This window comes from Equus quagga, chromosome 4 (genome assembly GCF_021613505.1).
Source record: "Equus quagga isolate Etosha38 chromosome 4, UCLA_HA_Equagga_1.0, whole genome shotgun sequence".
Classification (NCBI taxonomy): Eukaryota; Metazoa; Chordata; class Mammalia; order Perissodactyla; family Equidae; genus Equus; species Equus quagga.
The window spans coordinates 123,844,744-123,871,486 of record NC_060270.1 but is presented as its reverse complement, the minus strand read 5'-3'; the positions used below and the strand labels follow the sequence as shown (position 1 = coordinate 123,871,486).

General features: G+C 41.0%; 1 protein-coding gene across 2 annotated transcripts in view; it reads right to left on the bottom strand.

Annotated features, from left to right (window-relative positions):
- Positions 1-25,409, bottom strand: part of ITGAV (integrin subunit alpha V) — an 86,760-nt gene extending 61,351 nt beyond the window's left edge. Inside the window, exons 1-2 of one of the 2 annotated variants that reach the window (XM_046657827.1) lie at positions 24,895-25,409; positions 14,411-14,538 (exon numbers count right to left, since the gene is read on the bottom strand). In XM_046657827.1, coding sequence (XP_046513783.1) covers positions 14,411-14,538; positions 24,895-25,079 — 313 coding nt within the window. In that variant the 5' untranslated portion in view covers positions 25,080-25,409. Of the gene's footprint in view, positions 1-14,410; positions 14,542-24,894 lie in introns of both variants that reach the window. The other variant, XM_046657826.1, reaches the window with a different exon arrangement.
- Between the last annotated feature and the right edge of the window lie 1,334 nt (positions 25,410-26,743).

Below are 26,743 nucleotides of genomic sequence, written 5' to 3'. Positions count from 1 at the left end.
TTAGACTCTGCGAACTCTTCTCATTTCTTCCCATCTCCTTGGAGTGTTTCAAAAGACAGTGTCAAACATTCAACTTGCTGGAGAATTACAGGGGATGCTTTTTTTTAAGACAAAGTTATCTTATTACCCTAAAACTAAATTTTTTGTTTCTTCTTTCATGCCTAAAGACTATCCTTTGGAGCAACAATATTATGTCACCTTTTTGAAAAGGCCAAAGTCAAGAAGAATAGCACAGCATCAGAAAAGCAAGACAGTAAACTTCTACTTGGAAATTACCTGTGTTTTTAGAGATTTGGTTTCCATTAATTCCTATATGACTATGAATGATGAAATGATTTAGGTCCTCAGAGAGCTTATTTTTTGCCCAAAAAGTAGCTATTAAAATAATGTAATATACAGCATGGTGACTACAGTTAATAATACTGCATTGCATATTTGAAAGTTGATAGAGAAGATCTTAAAAGTTCTCATTACAAGAAAAAAAATTCTGCAACTATGTCTGGTGACAGATGTTAACTAGACTTATTGTGGTGACCATTTTGCAATATACACAAATATTGAATCATTATGTTGTACAATTGAATAAAAAAACAAAACAAAACAACACTGCCCTCCATTCATCCTTTAATAGAACAGACAATTTGCAGGATTCCTTAAGCAGCTTTTTACCTCAAACATCACTTTTGTTCAGCTGCACTTCCTAGAACAAATTTGCCTGAAAGAAAAATCTCTCAATATTGCTTATTTATATGAAAATTAACAGGTCAGAGAAAGAAACTCTCTTTGATCTTCATTTAAGTAAATGAATCGTGGGTATCTCCTATGTCTAAATGCAAGGAGTATAGCAGTAAATGAGACAGACAAGGTCTCTCCTCTCAGGGAAGAGAATAACAATATTATCTAATAATGATATATACAAATAATTATACACGATATTTTCAGAGAGTCAAAAATGCTATAAAAGAAATCTGAAAGAAAATGATAAAGAGGTAGTCAGCTACTGGTCTCATGTATTTGTAACCTAACACTATTGTGAAATAATATATTTCATCGATACGGAGCTGTAAATATTCAGATATTAACATCTTTGAAATCTGAATGCGTACTACAGTCAATGGTGACTCATAATTAGCAACATTTTTTAGTAGTACATAAATAATACATTTTAATATCAAAGGCATCCTTACATTTACAGTCACTATACACGTGATTGCTTGCTGTTGTTTTTATCTTCCACGTATGAGTGAGATCATATAGTATTTGACATTCTCCTTTGATTTATTTCACTTAGCATACTACACTCAAGGTCTATCCATGTTGTTACAAATGGCTGGATTTCATCATTTCTCATGGCTGAGTAGTATTCCATTATGTATAAATACCACATCTTCTTTATCCATTCGTCCCTTGATGGGCACCTAGGTTGCTTCCAAGTCTTGGTTATTGTGAACAATGCTGCAATGAACATGGGGGTCCACGTATGTGGTGATGAATTGTAATTAGTCTTTGGGTGGTGAACATGATATAATCTAAACAGTAATCGTAATATAATGATGTATACCTAAAATTTATATGTCATAAACCAATGTTACCACAATAAAAAAAATTAAATTAAATTTTTTAAAAAAGAAAGAAAAAAGATTTTAAAAAAAGTAGTGTGAATATGTATCCATTAATCTTCACATGCAAAAGCTTAGTTAGGAGTTTCTAGATCCCCTCTTAATTAACTTTATGTTTACATTTTCATCTCCCACACATAAAGGCGTTTTAGTTCATAAAATTCAAGAACATTTAAGTTGAACAAGCTCTTCCTAGCAATTTTGATAAGTATTATCCTTCCTATTCCTCTATTCTATACCTTAGAGTCAAACTAGTAGGGTAGAATATTGCAAAAAAATAATTCATTTAAAAAAATCAAAATTCCAGCTATTACTAAAGACCACGTTAATGATTTCTTTGACCTGATAAGGAAATATGGTTTCTTAATTTCTTTAAGAAACTCAGACAGACAATAAGTAGTGGTTAGATACCAGTATTAATGAAAAAATGATTTGCTTTATAAACTTCAAAGTGTCTTTAAATGTCTCTAGAAGCATAATGGTATTGACTTAAAATGACAAGAGATAAAGATCTCTAAATCCAGAGTGTTTGGAGTCAGACGCTACTGAAAAACTCATCATTTGTGAATGTAAAAATAAGTTCTGAAATCATAATCTACTAACATGAGAAAGTGTTACTAATTTACACAGAGCTGTCCAGAAACAACTTTTATACAAGATTAGATATAATTGTTTTCCAAAAGCAAACAAGAAGAATCAGAAAAGTAGAGCCAGAAGAAAACAGGAGGAAGCTCATTTCGCTGGAATTGGTTTTTATTTATTTACTGAGTTATTACTGCCACAGGGAACAGAGAATCAAAATCTCCCTTTCTTCCATGAGCAATTCTGATGGTTCTGCTGCAGCCAGCACCAGGAATACAGGCCCTTTGAAAAACACCCACTGCTTTATCAATGCTGGTTTGTTTCCTCCTGATGATGAGAAGGAAACGATCCTGAAAGCAACTAACATTTTAAAACAAAAACTCTTTACTGAAGATTTAAAAAAAAAAAAAAGGCACCAAGTCAATGTTAAGTCTTAAAATGATGGTTATGAGTCAGATCAAAGTGGGCAGGGAAGGGGATGGGCTTTAAAGGATCCTGTGAATTTAGTTTGGGTAAAACATTTCAAGTGTTAAATACCAACTAAGTGCATGAGTTTGAGCCAACTAGTAATAAGGAATGAGAGTAATTGACGTCTAAGTTGCGTACCAGCTCTCCAACTGTATAATTCTGTACCAGGGGATAATAGATTATATCAGGAAAAACAGTTTCATTAAAAAGAAAAATTCTTTAGAATAAACTTCTTTTGCATTAACAAGGAAAAGGAGACTATTTTTCTCTGTGTTTTTAACTTTCTAATTTGCAGGACTGTCGCAACTGTAGACACAACTCTGAAAGAAAACTCACCAAGAGGACGGTCAGTCAGTCAAACTAAGGAGGCTGTTTCCGTGTCTGCCTGATTGTTTTAACTGCAATGAGTTGAAAACTGTATGGCACAGAGGCCACAGAGAGGCTAAAAGTTTTCTATTTTCTATTAAACACAAGGCGCAGTAATATCCAGAAAATACTCCACAGCATTTTTCTTGACCAGAGAACTGGCATGGCCGGAGTCTGCCCACAACCTACAGCCAAGCCCTTCTGGGAACAAGTGGTAAGTGTTCCAGCAAGCCATTTTGGGTGGGCAGGGGAGTAACTGGACTTCTGACGTTTTCTAGGACAGATATTGTCGGTGAGAAGTGGCATCCATTCACTGAATTTGGCACATAAACACAGGAGCTTCTCCTTTTTTTCAGGGACATATTTTTCAGCCACACGCAGGCAAGCCCGTATTTCTAAACTAAGGGACTCTGACGGGGCCAGGTGGGTTCTCCTGCTTCAGTGCAGATCGTCAGTCTATCTTTTTGGAAAAGACTTACTATTGAGAAAACTGGGCAATGATCAGTCAGTAACATCTGCTTCCTAGAAAAGGAAAGCATGTTGTAAGGAGAGGATTTCCCCAAATGTCACCATAACAGAGGTTAAAATGCAAACCGAGGTATGAGGTATAACACATTTAAGAAGATCCACAGTTATCTTTCTTTCTTTCTTTCCTCTTCCTAATTATTCACTTCCCCACGGCCGCAGTATGGGTGTGGCAGAACCAACGCTTTCTTCATTTGTATACTGCTTCACTGTTTACAAAGTACCTTTACAGACATTATCTCATCTGATCCACATGACAACCCGGAGGGGGGTATTACGTTTATTTGACAAATGGTAAAAAACTGAGGTTGGCAACCTTCAGTCACTCGGCCAAAGTCACATCTAGCGAGTGTCAGGGCCTGAATCTGAGCCTGTATCTTCTAAGCCGAATTCACATTCCACATAACCACAGAGCAAAGCAAAAGGAACAAGAGAGGGAACAAGGCCTACTTACGTAAGCATTGTTCTTGCCCTAAAGTAGCTTGCAGTATAAGCAATAACAAACAACAAAATACATAAAGGGCACCGTGGGAACAAAATAACGTCCCTTCCCCCCACCACCACCCAAGGATGTCCAAGTCCTAATCCCCAGAACCTCACATTTGAATATGTGACCTTACAGGGTAAAAGGGACTTTGCAGATGTGATTAAACTAAGGGCCTTGAAATGGGAGACTACTCTAGATTACCTCAGTGGGCCCAAGGTAATCACAACAGGGAGGCAGAAGAGTTACTGTCAGAGCGACTTAGCCTGAGAAAGGCTAACCATTGCTGGCTTTTAAGATGGAAGAAGAAGGGGCCAGCCTGGTGGCCCAGCGGTTAAGTGCACACGTTCCGCTTCGGCGGCCTGGGTTTGCCGGTTCGGATCCCAGATGCGGACATGGCACCGCTTGGCACATCATGCTGTGGTAGGCATCCCACATATAAAGTAGAGTAAGATGGGCATGGATGTTAGCTCAGGGCCAGTCTTCCTCAGTGAAAAGAGGAGGACTGGCAGCAGTTAGCTCAGGGCTAATCTTCCCCCCAAAAATAAATAAATAAATAAGATGGAAGAAGGAGCCACAGGCCAAGGAATGTGGGTGGCCTCTAGAAGATGGAAAAGGCATGAAAACGGATTCTTCCCTAGAGCTTCCAGAAGGTATGCAGCACTGCAGACACCTTGATTTCAGCCCAGAGAGACCCATTTTGACATGTGACCTTCAGAACTGAGGGTACTAAACCGGTGTTGTTTTTAAGCCACCAAGTTTATAGTAAGTTGTTACAATAGCAACAAGAAACTAATTCAGCCATGAAGACAAAAATTGAGATAACAGACTGCCCCTTGCCTGCTAACTGAATATTCCCTATATTATTTTGCACCCCAACATAATACAGTTTTGGAATATTTTTGCTTCCTAAAATACACAGACCATTAATCCTAAAACTAAATCTTATTTTAACCTTTGCTTAAATTCTACTTTTCCACGTCCACATTCAATAAATTGTGTTGTCTACATATCAATCATCCCAGTGTAAAACAAACAAATCAGATCCCAAAATGACCTTTTCATTTTCACTAATTCCACAGTGCTTCAAAGTTCATATTATTCTGTCAATTCAGGGAAACATCAGTTTCCAGCCATTATGCAGACCTCGGTGAAAACCTACAAATTGTGTGGAGTCACTAGATGAAAGAGTTTAAATATCCAAGAGGACAACTACTTTTTCAAGGCAAATTGTAATATTTCAATCACTATATGCGAACACGCAAAATAAGACAGCAGGCGTTTCTTTTCACTCCTAGTTATGGCTTTGTTTACATATGTCAAGAAAGTCAGCAGGAATAAGAAAACGAAGACAGGCAAGAGTCAATACTTTGAAAGAAAATTAACAAAGAGCACATTTGGGAGATAAATTTCACAAATCCAAGAGATAAAATTTAGAGCGAGGCTTCCTTTTGTTCCCGCAGGCTCACTAATGCACAAACATCACTCAAGAAATCAAAGCAGCAAGTAAGCGTGCCGTCTTGCACTGAATTTTCTGCTAAATTAAACTTCATCACAGAAACCTATATTTTCCCTTAATTGTTTAAAAGGCATGTCTACAATATTTTGAAGATACCCATGATAATATTGTAACCTGTACAATTCTACCAAAAATAACGACTAGGAAAATTAACAGACTGTACTGAAAGTGTTATTTTCTCTGTAATGTTCATGTCAAATCTACTCAGCATGGCATGGAACCAAGGACCCAAGGTCCACCCACCGAGCCCTAGATCCTTTCACTTTTAATACAATGCTCTACGTGTGTTAGGCTGTATAGTGATTTGGTTAGACTGCTAGTTTAGAGTAACTTTCTAAAATTCATTTAGATCCTTCCTCAGCTTACGTCATTTCTCATCAGGCCCTCGATGCCTCATCGCCCTCCCCTTACACATATAAACCTTACACTCACATACGGACATCTATATGTGTGTCACAGGAATTACTTGATTTTCATTCATAAACATCATTTACTAATCCACGCACATACCGTTTTCTCTGCCTAGAACCCTCTTCCACATTTGGTAAATTCCATCTCATTTTTCATGGGCTACCTCAAACGTCACCAACCCAGCAGGGAAGCGTTCCTCGAAGGCCTCAAGCAGAGACAGACACTTCCCACTTACGCTTCTTTTATTTTGGTACACATCTATTTGTGTCTAGTGCTCATAATTAAAGTGAAATAAATTTATACTGGTCTTCCAAACATATTTTTGAGACCCTTCCTCTTCCCCTACTACACGAAATCATGCCCTGGGGTAGGAAGGAAAGCACACCAGAAGTTCACCTTTCTTTAAGAGCTGGAAACTAAGTGTTATGCTATCTTAAAGCCAAAATCCATATTGTCTTCCTTAGCCACCACTACATGCCTTAAAGCATGTGACAAGATGCAGTCAAATGGCCTTCTAATAAATTATATATCATCTAATATCCAGGCACATCTTTGCTAAACACTGAAAGTAAAATGAGTCCATGAATTATTGATCAGTAATAGATACTTATGGTATTCATAAAGAATGTTTTCTTTCTATTACTTTGTTTTCTAACCAAAAAGAGAAGACTCCTCTGATTCCTATTCTTTTTCTTCTTTTGAAGAACCCTAGGTTCTAGTTCCCTATACGAGCTCATAATCTATCTTTCTTAGTTGTGTGAGATAAGGCATGCCCTCCCTGACTTTCATAGGCATGACTTAGACTCAGCCAATCAGATACTCCCACAAAAGCTTTGACTCTCCAGCAAGTGATGCAGAGGCAGGGATGGGTAAGAATCACTCTCATGATGCTGTCCCAGAGTCAGCAACAGCAATTCCAGCTCAGTAAAACCCAACACTAACAGCTTTTCTCTTGGTTCCTGCTCATTTTTCAGAAAACAGATGATTCAGCAATATACTTTCAATAAATTCCTGTTCAGCTAAATTCAGCCAGAGTCTATTTTTATTGCTTTTCATGACAAAACCAACACCTGTGTGCAATACACACAAATGCAACCTACCATATGCCAGGCACTTCTCCAGACACTAGCACACAATGGTGAGCAGAAATAAATTTGTTCCCTGCTCTCGAGAGCTTACAGTCTAACCAGGAAAACAAACATATTATAAGATAAGGAGAAAAAAAAAAGAAAATCAACATAAATATCAGCTTAATGGAAAAAAAGAGCTGTACTTAGTGTACTAAGACTGCCTATATACAGAACCTGACCCAAAAGAGGAGGGAAATGGGAAAGGACCATTCATCATTTCCTATTTAACATAACTCCAAAAAGCACCTTACTACAAAAATTTTTATTCTGATTCTGGAGCTAGCTGAGATTTGTTCTTTTTACAGGAAGGGATAAAGTCACTATTCTGTTCTTTCTAAGGAGAAAGAGCCCAAGAAACAAATGAGCCTGAAATACTTCATACAAACTTCAAATGTTGAGGCAACAACCCCCGGGGGGCTTCTCAAGGCTCAACTGAACTTTCAGACTTACAAAACTGCCAAAGGCCACACACAGTAGCACCAGTCTATATAGAGGACGTAGGACAAAACCAGACACACCTCCTTGATGAGAGCCCTTACATGAACATCCCTGAGCAGCGGTCCAAACAGCTTGTGTCCCGTGCTTTTCTTTTTGCCTCACCAGGTGACAGCTCAGACATGAGGAAACAAGATCTGGTGCGTACAGGAGCTGCCCTGGCTTCAAAGCCTCACATCCCACAGGGCTGGTCTCTCTTGTAATGACTTCATCACCACTGCCTTCGGAGCTCCCACGAAGGACATGCTGGTTGTAAGGGTCCCTGTATTCAAGGAATGCCAAAGCTTCGGCATCTCCATCAGGTATTTATAGTCTATTTATAATTTCTCCCAGTCTAAACGCAATTTACCAACCAGGGGCCGTTTTTAGCATAAGCAATGATATGTAGTCACTTGGCCGCTCAGGACCCAGAAAAATAGAACAAGAAACTTAACAGAAGATCAAAAGGGCATGCAGAATACAAAAGGATTTTAACCATTTTAACCATTTTCCAACAGCTGACTACTGATAATATTCCATTTTAACGTCCCTACATGTATTATTCAGTTCGGCTGCACTATGCTGTAGTAACAAGCATCCCCAAAATCTATTAGTCAAAAATAACCAAGGATTATTTTGTACACATACACTGTGCGTCAGCAGGAGTCTGTGCTTCACGTGTTGCTCACTCAGGGACCCCGGCTGGTGGAGGCTGCATAAACCATGACCACCCACGATGGCACCTTGTAAGGGGAGAGGCAGAATAACGCCCCAACTTCTAAACCTTTTTACCCACGTGACACACTTCTGCTCATGTTTTACTGCCTAGAAAAAGTGACATGGGCTTACCTAAATTCAAGGGTTTTTCAAAAGTTTTAGAAACATGATACTGATTAATAGTTGTAATACCTACTACATCATATAAAACAGGGCTAATTTAAATAAAATAATTTTATTTCCCAAATATTAAAACATGAGGATGGAGCCCTTTTAAGCATTAAAGTCTCTTCTGGACTCAGATGCACAATAAAATAACACAGATAAACTAACTAATTTAAACTCTTCATGATCACCCCAGGAATGTATTATAGCACGTGGAAAGGTAGGTAATGTTCCCAAGGGAACACTGGGAAAATGGCAGAACCTGGATTTGACCTCAAGTCTGATGGAATCCAATGCCAATTTCCTTTTCATGACACCGTGATATACAGCAAATATGGAGCAAGTGAAAAAAGAAGAGTCACTGGCCAAACTCCACAAGAGTATTAAGCAGGTTAGGAGGAATAAGGGTACACGATAGCTTCAGACAGACAAGGAGCAGAGACTTTACATAAGGAAGGAATGGTCAGGGCCGGCCTGGTGGTGCAGCAGTTAAGTTCGCATATTCTACTTTGGCGGCCCAGGGTTTGCTGGTTCGGATCCCGGGGGGGACACGGCACTGCTTGGCAAGCCATGCTGTGGTAGGCATCTGACATATAAAGTAGAGGAAGATGGGCATGGATGTTAGCTCAGGGCCAGTCTTCCTCAGCAAAAACAGGAGGATTGGCAGCAGATGTTAGCTCAGGGCTAATTTTCCTCAAAAGAAGAAGAAAAAAAAAAAGGGAAGGAATAGTCATTGGGATGAACTGTAAAAGAGAGGTTCAATAAGATGAGGGGGCAAATGTCCACTGAAGTAGGCCACCACTAACAATGAGGGCACTTGCTGGGCTGGGGTTAGCTAGCAGCCAGACAGGGGTGATGGAATACGGAAAGTAATGAAGAGAGGCACAGCATTCAATACCCTGGCTGTGAAGAAAAGAAGAAAGGAAAATGACCAAGAGAAGACACATGTCCAAGGGAAAGCTGTTTTGATTAGTTTTTCAGGTAGAAAAATTTAAGCATGTTTAAAAAGTTAAAAAATAAAAAAAGGAAGAGGGCCAATGCATAGCAGGGACATAGAGACAAATGAAAGACCGGGCAGGGTTCCAGAGAAGGGAGGCCATGGTAACAGTTTATATTGACTGAGCCGTTGCAACGCGCCAGTCCCTGTGCTAAGCACTTGCATGCCCTAACTCACACACACGTCAACTCCTTCAGTTGAACACGTACCTATGGAGCAGGTTAGATGAGGACACTGTATCTGGAGATGGCAGTAACCTGATAGTCACCCTGGCGAGTCAAGCAGCTGGTAAGTGGCAGGGCCAGGGTTTGGGCCCCAGGCAGCCTGCCTCCAGAAGCCACACTTATCCACTCAGCTGCCATCTCCCTTGACACAACACTGAGATGAGGCAAAGAAAGAGAGAAAAGCCACCATCTCCCTTGAGATAACGGAAAAGACAAAAGACCTCTGCGGGGCAGACATGTTTCTATGTTTAAGTGAGGATGGGGAGAGTTCCTCGGGACAGATGTGTCAGGATGCTCTAAGTTGTAAGCATTTCTTCCATAAAGTCAAGACACAGTTTAATGGTGCTGTTTCCAGATACACATTTTCAGGACTAAATTACTGAAACCTATATCGTCTTCTTTTCTTAAATTCAAACTACGTGAATAAAAATTCTAACGTAAAAAATGAAGTCTTAATTTGTATATTCTTTTCGTAAGTCTCAGAAGTTATACAAAATGATTGCAGAAATATCAGCAAGGTCGAAAGAGAACAGAACAAAAAATACATATTTGTACGAGTATAAACGGCTTCAGTTATTTCTTCACTATAGAAAAAGCTCTCATGATTCATTCATTCATTCATTTATTCAGTTTATTGGGCACCAACTTGTGCCGGGCACCAGGCATTGTTCCAGGCCCTGAGGTTTCAGCTGTGAACAAAACAAATAAAAAACTATCCTAATAGAACACACGTCCTCATTGAGAGAAAGAGACAGCAACTAAAAATAAATAACTTATATAGCAATGTGTCTACTGCAGGGAAATAAACGGCAGAGAAGAGGACAGGAACATAAAGTGGGAAAAGGGGAACTGCAATTTTAAATAAGATGGCCAGGGCACCACTGAGAAGATGATGTCGGAGCAAGTCTCGAAGTTGGTGGTGGAGGGGTACCCCATGTCCATTTGGGGAAACCATGTTCCAGGCAGAGGAAACAGCCCAGGCAAAGGTGAGGTGGCAACGTTCCTATAGTTTACAAGCCCTGCAGAGACCCTGTAAAGCAGGGAGAACGGGAGAAGATGAAGGTAAGGATAGCAATAGTGCGCTGGAAAACTCAGAGTCCTCTTGGCTACTGTAAGACACACCGGGAGATATTAGCAGAATTTAGGCAGGAGTGTTATGATCTGAATATTTTAAAAGAATCACTCTGGCTGCTGTAGAGAATCAACAATCGGGATACCCCGGGCAGAAGTGCGGAGAACATGGAGGAGGTGTGCTGGCTTTCTTCCAACTGCCCCCAGGGCTCCTCTGCCCCATTCTCCACCCCACTCTCTGCCCAGGATGCTGACCAGTAGGAACTCACAAAGTGCCCCGCCCGCTGGCTCCCAACTGCATTCAGCCAGTGAGAAGCATGCACAGAGGATCAAAGAGAGGAAGGACACAGGTCAGGGTTTATTCCCCTTCTCCTCCCTTCCTGTCACTTGGGCCTGGCAATGTGCTGCCCTCTGACAAAAGCCACAGCTCCTGTCACATGGTTCTCTCCACCTAGTCCTGGTCCAGATTCTGGTAACTGCTCCTTTCGCTTTCTCCCTTCAGGCCTGGAGGCCAAATTTTAACTAGTGCCCAGGGACTAGCAATCCCTGAGACCCTCCACAATCCTTTGCAAATAGTCCTTTTACCAACAACTCCTCAAACTATCCCAATTTAAGCGTGCCATCTCTGCCCCGGCAGCAACCTTACTAATTCAGGAGTCGAGGGCAACAGTCCAGGTGGGAAACAATGGTGGCTTGGACCAGGATGTTAGCAGCGGAATGAGAAGCAGTTAAATTTTGACTTGCTGACAGATTTCATGTCAAGCGTGACTCCAGATTTTGGCCTAAGCAACCACAAGGATGGAGTGCCATCAAATGAGATTCATATTCACAATCAATAGGAAATATGTGCAAATATATTAAAAGTAGCTCATAGGAAAAGGAATACTATGACTTACAAACAAATGCAAAGATGCTTAATCTTACTGCTAATTAAAGGAATGCAAATTAATATAACAATATAAAACAACACAATAATATAACATTAAATATATTATATACATATATAATATATAATAATACTATAACAGTATAAAATTGACACAGAAAAAATATGGTGATAAATGGCATTGGCATAGGTGTCAGAAAACATAATTGGAGAAGTGTAAACCTTTGTGAAGAGTAACTTGCAGCGTCTATCAAAATTTTAAATATACATATACTTTGATCCAAAAATCCCCCACTAGGGCTTGACCCTACAGACATACTCACACATTTGCACAAATACCTGTGTATAAGCTTTTCACCTGAGCAGTGTTTATAACAACAACAGACTGGAAACAATCTAAGTGCCCATCAATAGGAAATATAAGTGAAACAAATTGGGCTGCACACACAATAGAATACTATCAGTGATTTGCAAAGAAAGAGGTAAATGCATATAAGCCACATGGAAAGATCTATTAGAGATTTATATTGTTAGGTATGGTAGGGGGGTGGGGTGAACAGTTAGGCACCTGACAATATATTTAGTATATTTCTATTTGTGAATTGCCTTTTTATTGTTTTTGAAGATTGGCCCTCAGCTAACATCTGTTGCCAATCTTTTTTTTTCCTTCTTCTTCTCCCCAAAGCCCCCCAGTACCTGGTTGTATATTCTAGTTGAAGGTACTTCTAGTTGTGCTATGCGGGATGCCACCCCAGCATGGCCTGATGAGTGGTGCCATGTCTGCACCTAGAATCCAAACCGGTGAAACCCTGGGCCCTGGAAGTGGAGCGCATGAACTCAACTACTCAGCCACTGGGCCGGACCCTGCCTTTTTTTTTAAGATTGACCCCTGAACTAACATCTGTTGCCAATCTTTTTTTTTTCCCCTTCTTCTCCCCAAAGCCCCCCAGTACACAGTTGTTTATTCTAGTTGTGAATTTGCCTTTTTTAAAAAAAAAGATATAGACATGTGTAGAAATAAGAAAATTCTAGAAGGAGCAAAGAAATTATTTAGAATAATTGCCTCTGAGCAGGCTGATGTAAACGAGTCATATTTTTCCTTGTGTACTCTTTTGGACTGTTCAAAATCTTTCCTACCAGGTGCATATGTTATTTTCTCAATAAACAAAATATTATATAAAGCCACATTTCAAAAAAAGACCACTAATAAATTATCTTGCGCTACACAAAAATTTATGGTGTCGAATACAGAAACATATCTGAACAGTTCAATCTATCAAAACTGACCTACAGTTTCATTTTATTAGTATTCATATTTTGTTAGAAGATATAAATGCCATGACCCATAATATTCTGAATCGCAGGTACAGTCAGACATTCCTTAACGATGGGGATACATGCTGAGAAACACACTGCTGGGCGATTTCGTCGTTGTGCAAACATCATAGAGTGTACTTACACAAACCTAGATAGCATGGCCTGCTACACATCTAGGCCACATGGCACTCATCTTATGGGACCTCTATCCCAATTTAAGTGTGCCATCTCTGTCCTGGGAGCACCCTTACTAATTTAGGAGGCTAGGGCAACAGTCATACATGCAGTCTGTCATTGACCAAAATGTCATTATGCGATGCATGACTATATTTCTCCATTTGTGGTAAAACTGAGCCTATTTCCATACTCTTGGGGTTTTCCAAATGTTAGCCATATATGGAAAAACAATCGTGTTTAATGTAGATGGTTTCAAATGGAAAAAAACAAACAGGTGACCTGATTCCTGTAAGAGCTGGCTTAATGACTGACACTCATTTTGGCACTGATCACGATGTCAAATGGAACAGTCGACATCCTAATTCCTGTTTCATGATATTATAATTCCAAGAATAAAACTATTTAAGAACTAGGAGGAAATAACACTATGGAAATAAGGATTTTCTTCAGGCTTATCTTAAAACATTCTGTCAAAGCCAGCAAATCAGAATTGTTAAAAAAATGTGTAAAACTATTGTACCAGAAGAATGTCACACTATTTGAAGATTCTCTAAGCTCTGACCAATAGACATAAATATACCAATACAAACGTGTACAGGACTACGTATATTTTATTTCACTGATGTAAATACAAAACTTAAGTTATTTCTTCTCATCTTCCTCATGCAGTTTTTCTCCTTATTGCCACAGTCCTGACTGATATGGAAATTTGTCACTGTGGATAAAATTCTAATGCTATCAGAACCATAACATAATTTTCCCAAGAGATTTTGGATAAGAATTTTTTTTTAAGTCAACCAAATCTACTTGAATCCAAAAGATTCCTCCGCTGGTTTTGGTAGCACAAGCCCAGGCTTCACTATATGCCTGATCAGAGAGCTCATCTTCTGCAGTTATGAGTCATACTCCAATTCTGCTGACAAAGAAAGGACAAAAAGCCTTGCTAGGAGCTCCCTCTTCTCAGCAGAGGTACAAAAATATTTTAAAAGGTTTTCCCTGGATTTTTCCAGATTGACACTATCGGTTTAAAGTTGAAGACGTCCAAAGCAATGGAAACGCAGTGTATTCTTAACACTTTTAAATGCCACAAAATTGTAGGAAAAAAATCATATAATGAATCATGTCTTTTTATAACTTTCTCTGGGGATCTGAAGTGCTTCTGTGCATTATTTATTAAATGTTTACCTTTAAGCTAAAGCAAGTGCTTTTAAAATTAAATGATATTAAAAAAATCAAGTGACATAAATTAAGAAAAGGCACCACCGCATGAACATTTACCTGTGGCGTCGAATTCAATCGGCTGGCACCCTCGGTGAGAAGACCAGTCACACTTGAGGACTTGCCCTCCTTCCACGATCCCCGGCTGGGTGGTGTTTGCTTTGGGGGCTCCCACAAGAAGAAACATCCTGCTAAAATACAAAAGGGGAGACAAGATTCTCAATGGCACAAAGTATCGACGATATCTTGTGATGTAGGAAGAGCATTCTTTTGACGTTATCCACAAATATTTTCTAAAAACCATTCACCGAAGGCACAATCTTCATTCTTCATTTGGTGCTGTTTTACATACATACATTATTCAGCATGGTTTATTCACCCTAATAGCACACTGTAAGGCAACTTCAGGGTGACGTGTCATTTCAAAATTTATGCTGGTCAAATTTCAATATAGGTAGCTTATTATATGTCAATCATATCTCAATAAAGCTGTTAAAAAATACATGCTGGCGAGAGTCAGAGAAGGTTTTTGATTTTTGCTTGCATTTTTGTGGTTTGCTATACACTTTCTATATCCTGAATGCTGAATGGAAAAAAAGATTCTGAAGTATGGTAGTTGTAAATATTATCATTTCTCCATTTGGAAAATGAATCTTCTGGAACTACTGTACTTCAATTTTTTTTTTTAAACAGTGACTAACAATTTCTCTTCACAAAATTAACCTAATCAACCCGTGGTCAAAGAATAGGGTCACTATTCAATTTCTTGTCAGGATAAAATTAGTGGATGACAAAATAGTCAGGAGTCAAATTTTTAAGTAAAAGACATCTTTTTTTAGTTATTATTCATTCAGAAAAAGATATGGATTGAGTGTCTCTTCCATATAGGGCACAGAGCTAGCATGATGAGTAAGACAACCTTGGTTCCAGCTCTCAGCGGGGCTTACATTCCCTTGGGAAAGAAGACCAGAAACTAGCCAAGAAAGAAAGTACTCACTCTTACAAGTGCTATGAAGGAAACCAACAATCGGCTGGGAGAGATTATTTGAGAATAAGGAGGGGAGACCTTCTTCAGGTAAAAGGTATCTCTAAGTAATGGAAGGGAGAGACTTGCTTTAGATAAAAGGGAGAGTTAGGAGGTTCTCTCTAAAGAATGGGGAAGAGAGAGAGAAAGACCTCTTTTAGATAAGTCGCAGCCAGGGGACTTACCTCTAAGTAAACTGAGATGTATAGGATTAGAAGGAGGGCACCAAGCGCTGTCTGTGTGTTGGGGAGAAGGGAGAAAGGTGGGATAAAAGAAGGATGAAGAGGTAGATGGGAGCACCCCAAGCAGAGGTACAAAGACCCTAGGCAGGAAAGAGCCTGCTTCCCAAGAGTTACAAGGAAAGAGATGTGGCTGAAGCAGGGGAGCAAGCTGGCAGTGGCACAGGATAAAGCTGGGGAGCTTGGCAAGAGCCAAGTCAAGCAGGGTCCTTTCAGCCAGGGTAAAACTTTCGGAGTTTATCATGTGAAGCTCCATCTGAAGCCTTTGAATGTTTTTCTAAGCAAAAAAAATGATATAATCTAATAAAGAAAACTAAATCTGGCGCCTTATTGGGAAAGGGTTAAAGGGACAGCGGGGCAAAAATGGAACAAGGAAAGCAAGACACTTTTAGCAGCTGAGGGAAGAGGTGATAGTGACCTGGGTTAGGAGGGCGCATGGAGAAAGAGACAGTGGGCAGACTGGGGAACTATTAGAAAGAACAGATACAGCTGGTGGCTTGAATATGGGGAATCAGAAGATTAAAGAATGTCACGTAAGTTTCGTTCTGGAGTGCATGGATGGGAGAACCATTTATTTTGCTAGAAACGCCTCAAGAATAGGGAAGCAGGAAGCCGATTAAGTATTTATAGGAAAACCAAGAATTCAGTTCTCAATACGTTAGTGTGCAACATCTGTGAGGCACCTAATTGGTCCTCTGGAGCTCTGAGAAGAGTTCTGCCTTACAGAGAACATTCAGCACGCAGGGAGAAGCTTCAGAGAGAAGAGGGCCAAAGAGTGAGTTCTGAGAGACAGCAACACTTAGGAGTCAGGTAAAGAAAGAGGATACAGTAAAAGAGACTGAGAAGAAACTGACTGAAACATAGAAGAAAGCAGGATTCAATTAGACACAAAAGGCCCTCGACAGATGCTATGGCTATTATCATTTCATTTCCTCCTTAAACACTGTCACTTAAAGTCTTCTAGCAAAGGAAACATGTACAACCGTATTTCACTTTTTTGTGCAATTATGGACAAGCCTCCATCTTAAATATGGAGTGCATTCATCTTACTTTTGTCAATTTCAATTTCATTCCGGCCGGGTGCTAGCTGCCAAATTACAGTCAAGAGCTGGCTGCATGAATTGCCAGGTTACAGGAATCCTCCTCTCTGACACTCATCTGAAAACTTCATACTCAAAATAAAGAAAAAACTTCCAACCAAACCACACCCTGTTTAATAAAGCTTTATGCAGTCATATTTGGCATCAGTAAAACACCAACGCTAGCCCTCTCATCACAGCCAAATGGCCCCGGGTAAGAAATCAACTTAGTTTTCATTCAGCAAGAACCTTTTGTAAGAAAAAAAAATTAGGCTATGAATAAGAGCACCCTCATCTCCCACGAATGAGAGCAGCCCGTTGTCATCACATGGTCCTTTTCCACCGCACAGCTGGGTAACAGCTAAATTACATATATATACATTTTTATGAAATTTTTCATTTCAACAGGTAAAAAAGTTGACCATGAAACTTCCCCCTTCATCTGAATTAAATTATTTTTGAGTGCATCATGGGGAAAAAGAATATTTCCAACAAGTGTACTTTTCAGGGTTTACACCTGAAAAGGCACGGGGCCATTCCTGCAGTGGCCCTAATAAGCATAAAACAAGCACAGGTATACATATGATTTTAGGGTTGTGGATAATGGCCAGGATCCAGGAGATTGGGAGAGGAGAGCTAGTTCTCAGAATTTGTCTAGAAACCTACAAGCCAAATTAATTTCTGGAATGTCATCGCATAGCGCGTTACACAATCTTCTATAATTTTTTGTCAAAGCTATTCTTCCCACTCCACAATAAATTGCTTCCTTGAATTCAGGGGACTCTAATTCATCTTTGTACCTGCCACATAATAAGAGCTCAAGGAAAGTTTTATAAATTCATAGCTGAGTAGCAATTCAAGAGCAAGAGGTCTTAATCTTAAAATAGCCATATAGCATAAATAAGCCATTTCCACTGTCCCTGACCCCTGAACACGGAAATCATCTTCTATTAAACATCCAATTATTTAAGTTATTCTTACAGTAACTTCTTTATTTTGGATCTCACATACTTTCTTTACTTGGAACTGTAACACAGAGAGGGCTGGGAAGTTATTAGCAGACGCCGGCTTCCGCAAAGACAGAGAAAAAGGGCACAGTAGGAGAGCTCTGAATGAAAACTGTGCTCTCTTGGCAGCAGAGAGCTCGAGTTCCCTGGATAAGACCAGGAACAAGGCTGCTGCTTTTCATCAGACCATTTGCACGTCACGGGCATGAAAGGATGGTAATCGGAGGTACTAATATGGGAGTGCATCGAGTTTTCCTAAACATACCTTCATGTGCAGTCTTGCACATTGGTGAAATGCCACTGAAATGGTAGAATAACAGAAAAGGAATGTGGGAGCGCTGTCGATTTCTAAATCCTAGATTAACGGAGGAAGAGAAACTGAGGAATAAAGTTCTTTGTCTAAAATGTCAACATGATATTTAAGCTACTTTTAAGAGCATTATAGAAAGTTTTTCAAAGAGAAAAATGGAGAGATGGAGAAAGTAAAATTGCATTAGACAAATGTTAAAGTCTTAAGAGAGACTTGTGTAGAGAAAAATGAAATATTTGTATAGAATAAAGGGTACAGGATGGTAAAAAGTACTACATGAGAAAATTAAGGAATATAAAAGCAACACATACTATAGAAACAAAAGCCTCTCTCAGTGTGTTGGGAGGGTAAATTTTGCGTCATGTGGGGTTTTTCTGCCACAATAACAAAAAAATCCTGTTAATGAAATGCTTTATAAAAAATTAAATAATTGCTACTCAAAGTTCATCTAAGAATATCTAATGAATGTCTCCAACAGCTTAATCAGAATAAGAGAAGTGAGAGACCAGAAAAACAATGCTTGCAATACAAGCAGTATTGTCTAAAGGACATAGTTTGGGACCAAAGGTTACAATCACCATAGAAATCAATGGAGAAAGTCACTTGAAATCTTGTAGCCTCAGTTTCCTCTTCTATTGAAAGGAGATAACATTGCCCACAGTAATCACCCAAAAAAGAAATTTTCTGAGCATGGATAGTAGATAAAAGCAAATTTAGAAAAGCTGAAAGGATCATAAAAATACAAGATGATAGCATTGGAACTAGAAACAACAATCAATAAAATACTCCCTAATAAAGTAGGAAACCTAAAAATTAAAATCTGTTTTTAAACGGGCTTTTCTCACACAACCAGAAGGACCTACAACTAGAATATACAACTATGTACTGGGGGGCTTTGGGGAGAAGAAGAAGAAAGAAAAAAAAAAAGGAAGATTGGCAACAGATGGTAGCTCAGGTGCCAATCTTTAAAAAAATAAAATAAAAAATAAAAGGGCTTTTCCTTCCTCCATTCTCTGGAAGAGCCATTAATTAACTCAAACGCAAGAGCTCAAGAGAAAAAAAAGAGAAGGGTAGAAAACAGTCGGCTTGCCCACTTCCTGACAATGGTGGAGATTGGGGAAGATACACAGGGTTAGTTGAGGCTGACAAAGATTTTACTGATTATTAGCCTTGAAAATCTGAAGCTCAGCAACTTAGTTTCACAAGCCTGCAACTTTCTCCTGACAGATTCCATCTCCCTCCAAAAGGTTTGCCCAAGAACAAAATCAGGATCCCCATCCTCACCACTCTTTAAATGACTTGAGACATTTCCATTAAATGACTTCAAAATTAAGGTTTATCTACATGAGCCGGCTATTAGTATTCAAAAAGATAAAGGGCAGAGTGTGTGTTGGGGGAGGGAAGTGAGGGAGAAAGGAGAGAGAGAGGACGGAATGATGGAGGGGAGGGAGGGGGGAAGAGACAGAGAAGGGAGGACAAGGGAGAGGGAAGGAGAGAAAGGAGAGACAGGGAGGGAAAGGCAGAAGAAGGGGAGTGAGAGAGAGACAGAGACAGAGACAGACTAGAGGATGAGAGAAACCAGCCAGGAGGATGCAGCACTTCCCCTCCAAAGTGTCCTGTAAGGGCCAGCGCTTCAGGGCACGTGACCTTGACTACCAAGGAGAGGTGACCAGCCAAACAATGACAAGTACATATTTTTAAACCCTCCAAATGAAGTCAGTCATTTGGCTGCTTTCAGCACCGACTTCTCCAAGATAAAGCATCTTTAATATATCTGGCTGACCGGGCTGACCAGTGAGACTTCACCAAAAGGAACTTCTGAAAAATTATCATGTACTGCACCAATGTAGAAAGAAATGTGTATAAAATAGTGTTGAATGTTATTTCAGGGCTATAATTCCAGTTTTAGATTTACTTTTCATTAAAACAAAAAATGCTAGAGTCAACATTTATATGATGTAAAACAGCTGCAGTGAACTATAAATTCTAAACTATAAATTCTATGCATTTTCCTTTCTCTTTTATAATGTCCTATAAAATTTGGGCCTTAATCAGGAGTAATCAACATAGGATTTGCTTTCTAAATAATAAGGCTATAGTCTATGCATGTATATTATTTATGAGAAGAAATAAGAACCAATATAGCCAGAGACACACTAAGTTCGAGAAAATGAGGGGCCAGCCCAGTGATGTAGTGGTTAAGTTCACGTGTCCCACTTGGCAGTCCAGGGTTCTCCAGCACCTGGGGGTTCAGATCCCGGGCACGGAGCTATACACCACTCATCATGCCATGCTATGGTGGTGTCCCCACATACAAAATAGAGGAAGACTGGCATAGATGTTAGCTCAGGGCCAATCTTCCTCACCAAAAAAAAAAAAAAAAAAAAGACAGAAAACAAAAGAAAAGTAAAACAAAGAAAATGAGCTGGCGTCATTTTGTAAACGGTTGTGAAGATGGTTACAAGGGTGAGGGGAGAAATGGTCCACGAACTTTTAAAAGTATATGCAGATTGGGACAGACTGAAAGGGGCCTTCATCGCAGGTTAAGCAGTTTGGACTTTCTCTCTGGCCATGGGAACATTTTTGAAGACATGTTAGCAGCAGAATACCTGGATCAAAAAGATGTTTCAGAAAGATAAAACTATTAGAAACATCTAAGATGCTTTGCAGGTCTAAGAGCCAAATGATAGGAAGAGGATGAGAGCCTGAGTTCACGGACCACACTTGTGATGACTGGGCTTAAATAAGGAGGTCAAAGTAGAAGTGGAAAGCAAAGACGGATGCAAGAAACACTAACAAGGAAGTCTTTCTAGGACCTTCTGCCTGGTGACTAATCACTGACTAATATTAGGAGAGCACAGTAGGAGAGACAAAGAAAAATAGAAAATGAGAAGGAGGAATATGAAATGATTTCCAGGGCGACAGAGAAAATGATAACACCATTAATAGAAACAGAGGTGCAACTGACATCACTTGGTGAAAAAGAGTTCATTTTTAATCAAGTTGAGGTAAGATGGGCCAGATAAGGAAAAACGCCCCACGGTCTGCTGGAGGATGAAGTGAGAGGTCTGCTTCTAGATCTAAGGAGCAAGCAGGGCAACAACTATATTTTAAAAGTTCTCCAGATGTTGCAAATAGGAACTCAGGATTGAGAACCAGCAAACATTCTGCAGGACCTTCTGCGACCAGGGAACACTTGCTCACACCTGTTACCCCTGTCTCTGGGGTCACAGGAACACTTCAAGTAACTGTAAATAAGGCTCCATTAGTGTTTTATAGGGAAAAAGGCAAGAATTCTAATACAGTGTTGGTCATTACAGCATTATTTAAAAGTAAATATATATGTGATGGGGCTGGCCCCGTGGCCGAGTGGTTGAGTTCGCACGCCCCGCTGCAGGCGGCTCAGTGTTTCGTTGGTTCGAATCTTGGGCGCGGACATGGCGCTGCTCATCAAACCACAGTGAGGCAGCGTCCCACCTGCCGCAACTAGAAGGACCCACAACGAAGAATATACAACTATGTACTGGGGGGCTTTGGGGAGAAAAAGGAAAAAAATCAAAAAATCTAGAAAAAAAAGTAAATATATACGTGAAATGAGAACTGTATAATAATAATATATTTGAGGAATAAATAAGAAAATTGTTCGGTTATTTTCTTCTTAAAAATTTAAAATTTGAACATAAAAATTAAACGGAATTTGAATTTCATACCCTCTGCCTTTTGATCCTGCCCCCGCAGCAACCCACTCAAACAACCAAAGACTGTACCATCCTCTAGCCTCAGTTCCCTCAACTGTAAGAAAGAATTTATCTGCTTCCCTACTTCCCCTGGCAGTTTGAGCGATAGACGAAAGATATCCTAAGTAAAAGTGCTTTGTAAATTATGAAATAGGTTAACCAGTGTAAGATATCATTATCACAATTAAACTTAGGGTGCAATTTTTAGTTTGTCCAATTATTCTCCACCAGAAAAATATGACTTTACTTCTTGGCCTGTATATGATCTTTAAATTTTATGTAATTTAAATTTTTTGGCAATATGGCTACCATAAATTAACACATAACAGGAAAAAATAGAACACTGATTTTTCATAATTTTTTTTTTTTTTGAGGAAGATTAGCCCTGAGCTAACATCTGCTGCCAATTCTTCTCTTTTTTGCTGAGGAAGACTGGCCCTGAGCTAACTTCCGTGCCCATCTTCCTCTACTTTCTATGTGGGATGCCTGCCACAGCATGGATTAACAAGAGGTGCGTAAGTCCACAATTGGGATCCGAATTGGCAAACCCAGGGCCCCCAAAACAGAATGTGCGAACTTAACTGCTGCACAACCGGGCTGGCCTTCACTTTTCATAATTTTTAAATCACTATTTTTGTGACTTTCCACTTCGAACCTAAGACTCATTTCTGGAGAGATTTTCTTGAGGAGTCACCTTAATATTTTTGCTAGTACTTTATTTTTCCCTCTCTTTGACAAACATTGATTCATTAGTTTTCACAACAAAATGGAAATAGTTCAATAACAATTTTCTATAATAAGAAAAATGAGACCTAAAACAATTCCCCAGCTTGCTGGAGGGATCTGGACACCTCTGGAAACCAGAAGCAGCAAGGAGAGACTGCGCCACCTGCGCTTCCTCATTAATCCAGGCACCTTCCTTCAGAAGAAAGGCATCTTTAATTAGCAAACCCTTCCTATAATGTGGATTTTTTCCTTTTTTTTTCCTTTAGAAGTTTATGATCACACCAAATAACAACAACAGTAAGCAGCTGGTAATATTATACATGGCATCCCCATGTACCTTGGATTTCAATGCCTGCTAAATTTAAAAGTACCTTTTTACAAAATTAAGCATAATTTTGCATTTATCTTTGTTAAATCTGAAAAGTTCAGTAAGTAGAAATCTTTGTTTTAAAAGAATCTCATAGTTGATTTCTATTTTTTAAGTTAGGCTATACCTAGAGCTCACAAGTCTATCAATAACAAAGTCACCGAGGAAGATTTCAAAATATTACGTGAAACCAAACCAAGTTCAATTTTAGCTTACTCTGACGGCCCACATGGGAGGTCATGCAAACCTGTGAGGTCACAGTATATTCAACAACTACAGTGACTAATCCAGGATGAGCCATCCAGCCTCAGAACCAAAAATAGTGAGTATCTCACGCCAACAGTTCAATATCACTACATCTTTCATGGTAAAAACACGTAAAGTTTATCATCTTGTCACACTCAGTAGTGTGACATCTCAGAGGGTTGCTACAGAATCCAGAGCAACATCTACAAAACACTCCATCAACTCAGGTATCTTCAGTGCTAACTCTTGCTACTTCAAGTACTAATTCTTGACAATAAATATTTGCAAAATTATTAGAATTTCTGTACAAATTAAGTCTAAGAGAACACCCCTGGGACAACTAAAATCCTCTGCACCATAAAGGCATAAGCTTAAAAATACCTGGAAACAAAAATTTTTTAAATAACAGATAAGGCTGGCAAATGATTAAATCAAATGAGAAGGTGGTAAATGTTGCCAAATTTAATGATTATTTGTATCGTTTTGGAAAATATGTATTCAGGTCTCACAGAAAGCACTGAAGCTGGAAACAAACAAAACTGAGTTCACTACAGAAAACTGTCTAGTTTCCACTACTAACTGCTTCCAACCTATTTATTGCTGCAAAGGTTGTCACAAAAATGAATGACATTCAGCAACATTCAGAAAGAAGATAAGAATAAATCCTGCTGAATGTTCTAACAGTCATGGAAAAATATTTAGATCATCCTCAAACTAGGCATGTGTGAAGTGGAAAAATGGTCCTATCTAAGCACCGACCATGAAAATTATCCTCTCTCTCCCCGCAAAAAACAAAACCCTAAAATCTAGAGAAAATTTAGAAACAAAAATATGTTGTTAGAATTTCTAAGAGCTTAGAAAGAACCCTAAGAAGAGTTCTCCCACTTGAAAACAAGATTTAAACATCAGAAGACAGCCAGTAAACACTTATTAAATCAGTATTTCTAACGCTAACTTGGGGGTGGGGTGGTGAGAATGATGTCAGCGTTCAGCAAAGTCAGAGACAATTTTTAATCCAATAATGACAATAACTCTGTGACAAATCCTAACGGTCTCTGCAACTCGAAACGTTGGCAATTTGAAAACATAATTGAATTCTTAAATACTGCAGTATTCAAACGACCTGTAGTGAGCGAAAACTCAGCGAACACCCTTGTTCTTTCTGAACAATGACCTAAATAATGAATCACTACAAAAAGAACAGATGACACATTCAATTCATCTGTTCACCCTCAAATGTGCATAGGTCTGACAGTCCCAGAGATAAGACACAATGAATTTACTACGACAGGATGGGCATTTTCGTCATCAGAATGTCTGGAAAAGGAGTAAATGAGGAGAAACAACCAGACTGAGAGGCGGAAAGAGTGGGGGAGGGCTTGTTTAGGGAGAGCAAAAAGGACGGGTGTCTAAGTCTGTGAAGCAGAAAAAAAGACTACCGGGAAGGCTCCCGGGGACCGGAGAAAAAGAAGTTCGGAGATGAAAGGGACCAGGTCCCGGCCAAGGGCGGGGGTCGCGGAGTCCCGCCCCACCAGCCTTTGTTGATTTCCCACTTTCCCCGAATTTGAAGCACAGGTCTGCTTCAAAGCTCTCCCTCGGAGAAGAAGAGAGGGGGAACTGGGTGGTGGGTGCCGAGGGGGTTCAGCTCCCCAAAATTTCATCCATCCAGAACCTAAACCACCCTGTGGGGGTTAGGGGGACAGACAGAGCCCCGGATCTCCCCCAGGGATCTTTCCCAGTGGGGAGACGCAGGGTGGGTGCGCGCGGTGGGGGAGGAGGCCGACTCCCCTTCCAAGTGCGGCCACTTACGAAGACGCGCTGGGCACGAAGAAATCCACCGCGAAGCCGAAGTAACTTCCCTCGGGGCCGGAGTACTCGGCAGGACTGTCCACGTCCAGGTTGAAGGCGCCGCACAGAGGCAGCAGGAATCCGAGGAGAGGGAGCAGGAGGCGTCGGGGGCGAAAGCGCAGCGGCCGCGGCGGCGGAGAAGCCATCGCCGAAGTGCGCGCGGGGCGCCGAGCCCGGGGCCGCGGCCACCCCTCCCGGAGCGCTCGGTGCCCTCGGCCCGCCGCCTGCGCGCGCCGAGACTTGCCGGCCGCTCGCTCCCCGGCGGGTCCGGGACGGCGCCGGGGGAGGCAGGAGGGCTGAGCCTCGGAGCGGCCGCCCGGGAAGTGGGGCGCAGGGCGCGCGGGGCGGGGACAGCAGCGCGGGCGGCCCTTCGCCTCCCTCCGCTCGGCCGCTCCACGCAGCGTCTGGGGCTTGGGATCGCCGGGTGAGCGCCGCACCCCCGGCCTGAGTGCGGCCCCGGGCAGTGGGAGGAGGCCGAGCAGGGGGAGGAGCCGGCCCGGGAGGCCGGGCCGCCGCTCAGGAGGAAGTGGAGGAGGAGAGCCGGCCCCGGCCTGGGAGAGCCGAGCGCACTTCCGTGCGCGCTGCTGCCTCCCGGCCCGAGAGGGGGGCGCCGGGGCCGAGGCCCCAGACCCTCGGAGCCCCGGGCGGCCGCAGCGCTCCCGGACGAGGACTTCAGACCCAGCCCCGGGGGATGGGCGGAGGGAGGCAGGGATGGTCCAGCGTCCCGGCCCGCCCTCGGCCACCCGAGCGCCAAGGGCACCCCACCTTCCCCGGTCCCGCTAGGAACTCCCGTGCGACTTTTGTTTAAAAATGAGGAAAGCTTTATCCGCTTCTCGTGTTTCTGCTGCTGAAACGCTTGGCAGGCTCTCACGAACGAAACTCTATAATTAATGGTTGTTTTCCTCCCCACCCTATCTCACACGCAAACACTGAACTTAATTATAAACTTCCAGGATGCTAGCACAGCCTCTTCCAGGCGAGTCGTGTTCAAGGCGAACTGCAGTGGTCCACGAAAGGACTAGCAAGGCAAAGAATCGGCAGTAATCGCTTCAAATCGTCAGACTAGTCGGAACATTATTCTTAATTTATTAGCTCAAGTTGTATGATTTTGGATAAGTAGATTTAGGACATTTAGCAGAAACATAATTTTCGAGTTGGAAGAAGGAATCTGCACCACTGAGATAAGGCCCTTTGGGGCTTGCTTGCGGTTGGAGTGTCGCACCACGCCCAGGCCCCTGAGGGCTCCCTGAGAGACTTCCTTGGGGGCAGGAACCTTGACGTTTTTCTTGATACTCCCAAGTCCTAGCACCTTGCCAGGCAGATAGTAAGCAATCAATAAAATGTCGAATGAATGAATGGAGATGAAATGATGAGTAAGCTTTGCCCAGAGAAGTGACTTTCCCATATTGTGTATCACACGCTAAAGAATTTGGTGAACAAGACTGAAAGTATAAATGCGTTGTGTGGACTTTAAAAACCTTCAAGTACTAGAAGAGTAATTTCAAATTGTTTCCCTAAGTAGCTATTGAAACTCAATCACGGGCTGTACACCCCACCCCCACCCCCACCCCTACCCCCGTGGCGCAGCGGTTACGTTGGCACATTCTGCTTCATTCTGCTTCTACAGCCTGGTTCCCCATTTGGATCCCCGGTGGGGACCAGGCACTGCTTGTCAAGACATACTGTGTAGCAGTCTTCCCACATATAGAGTAGAGGAAGATGGGTAGGGATGTTAGCTCAGGGCCAGTCTTCCTCAGCAAAAAAGGAGGAGGATTGGTGGCAGATGTTAGCTCAGAGCTAATCTTCCTCA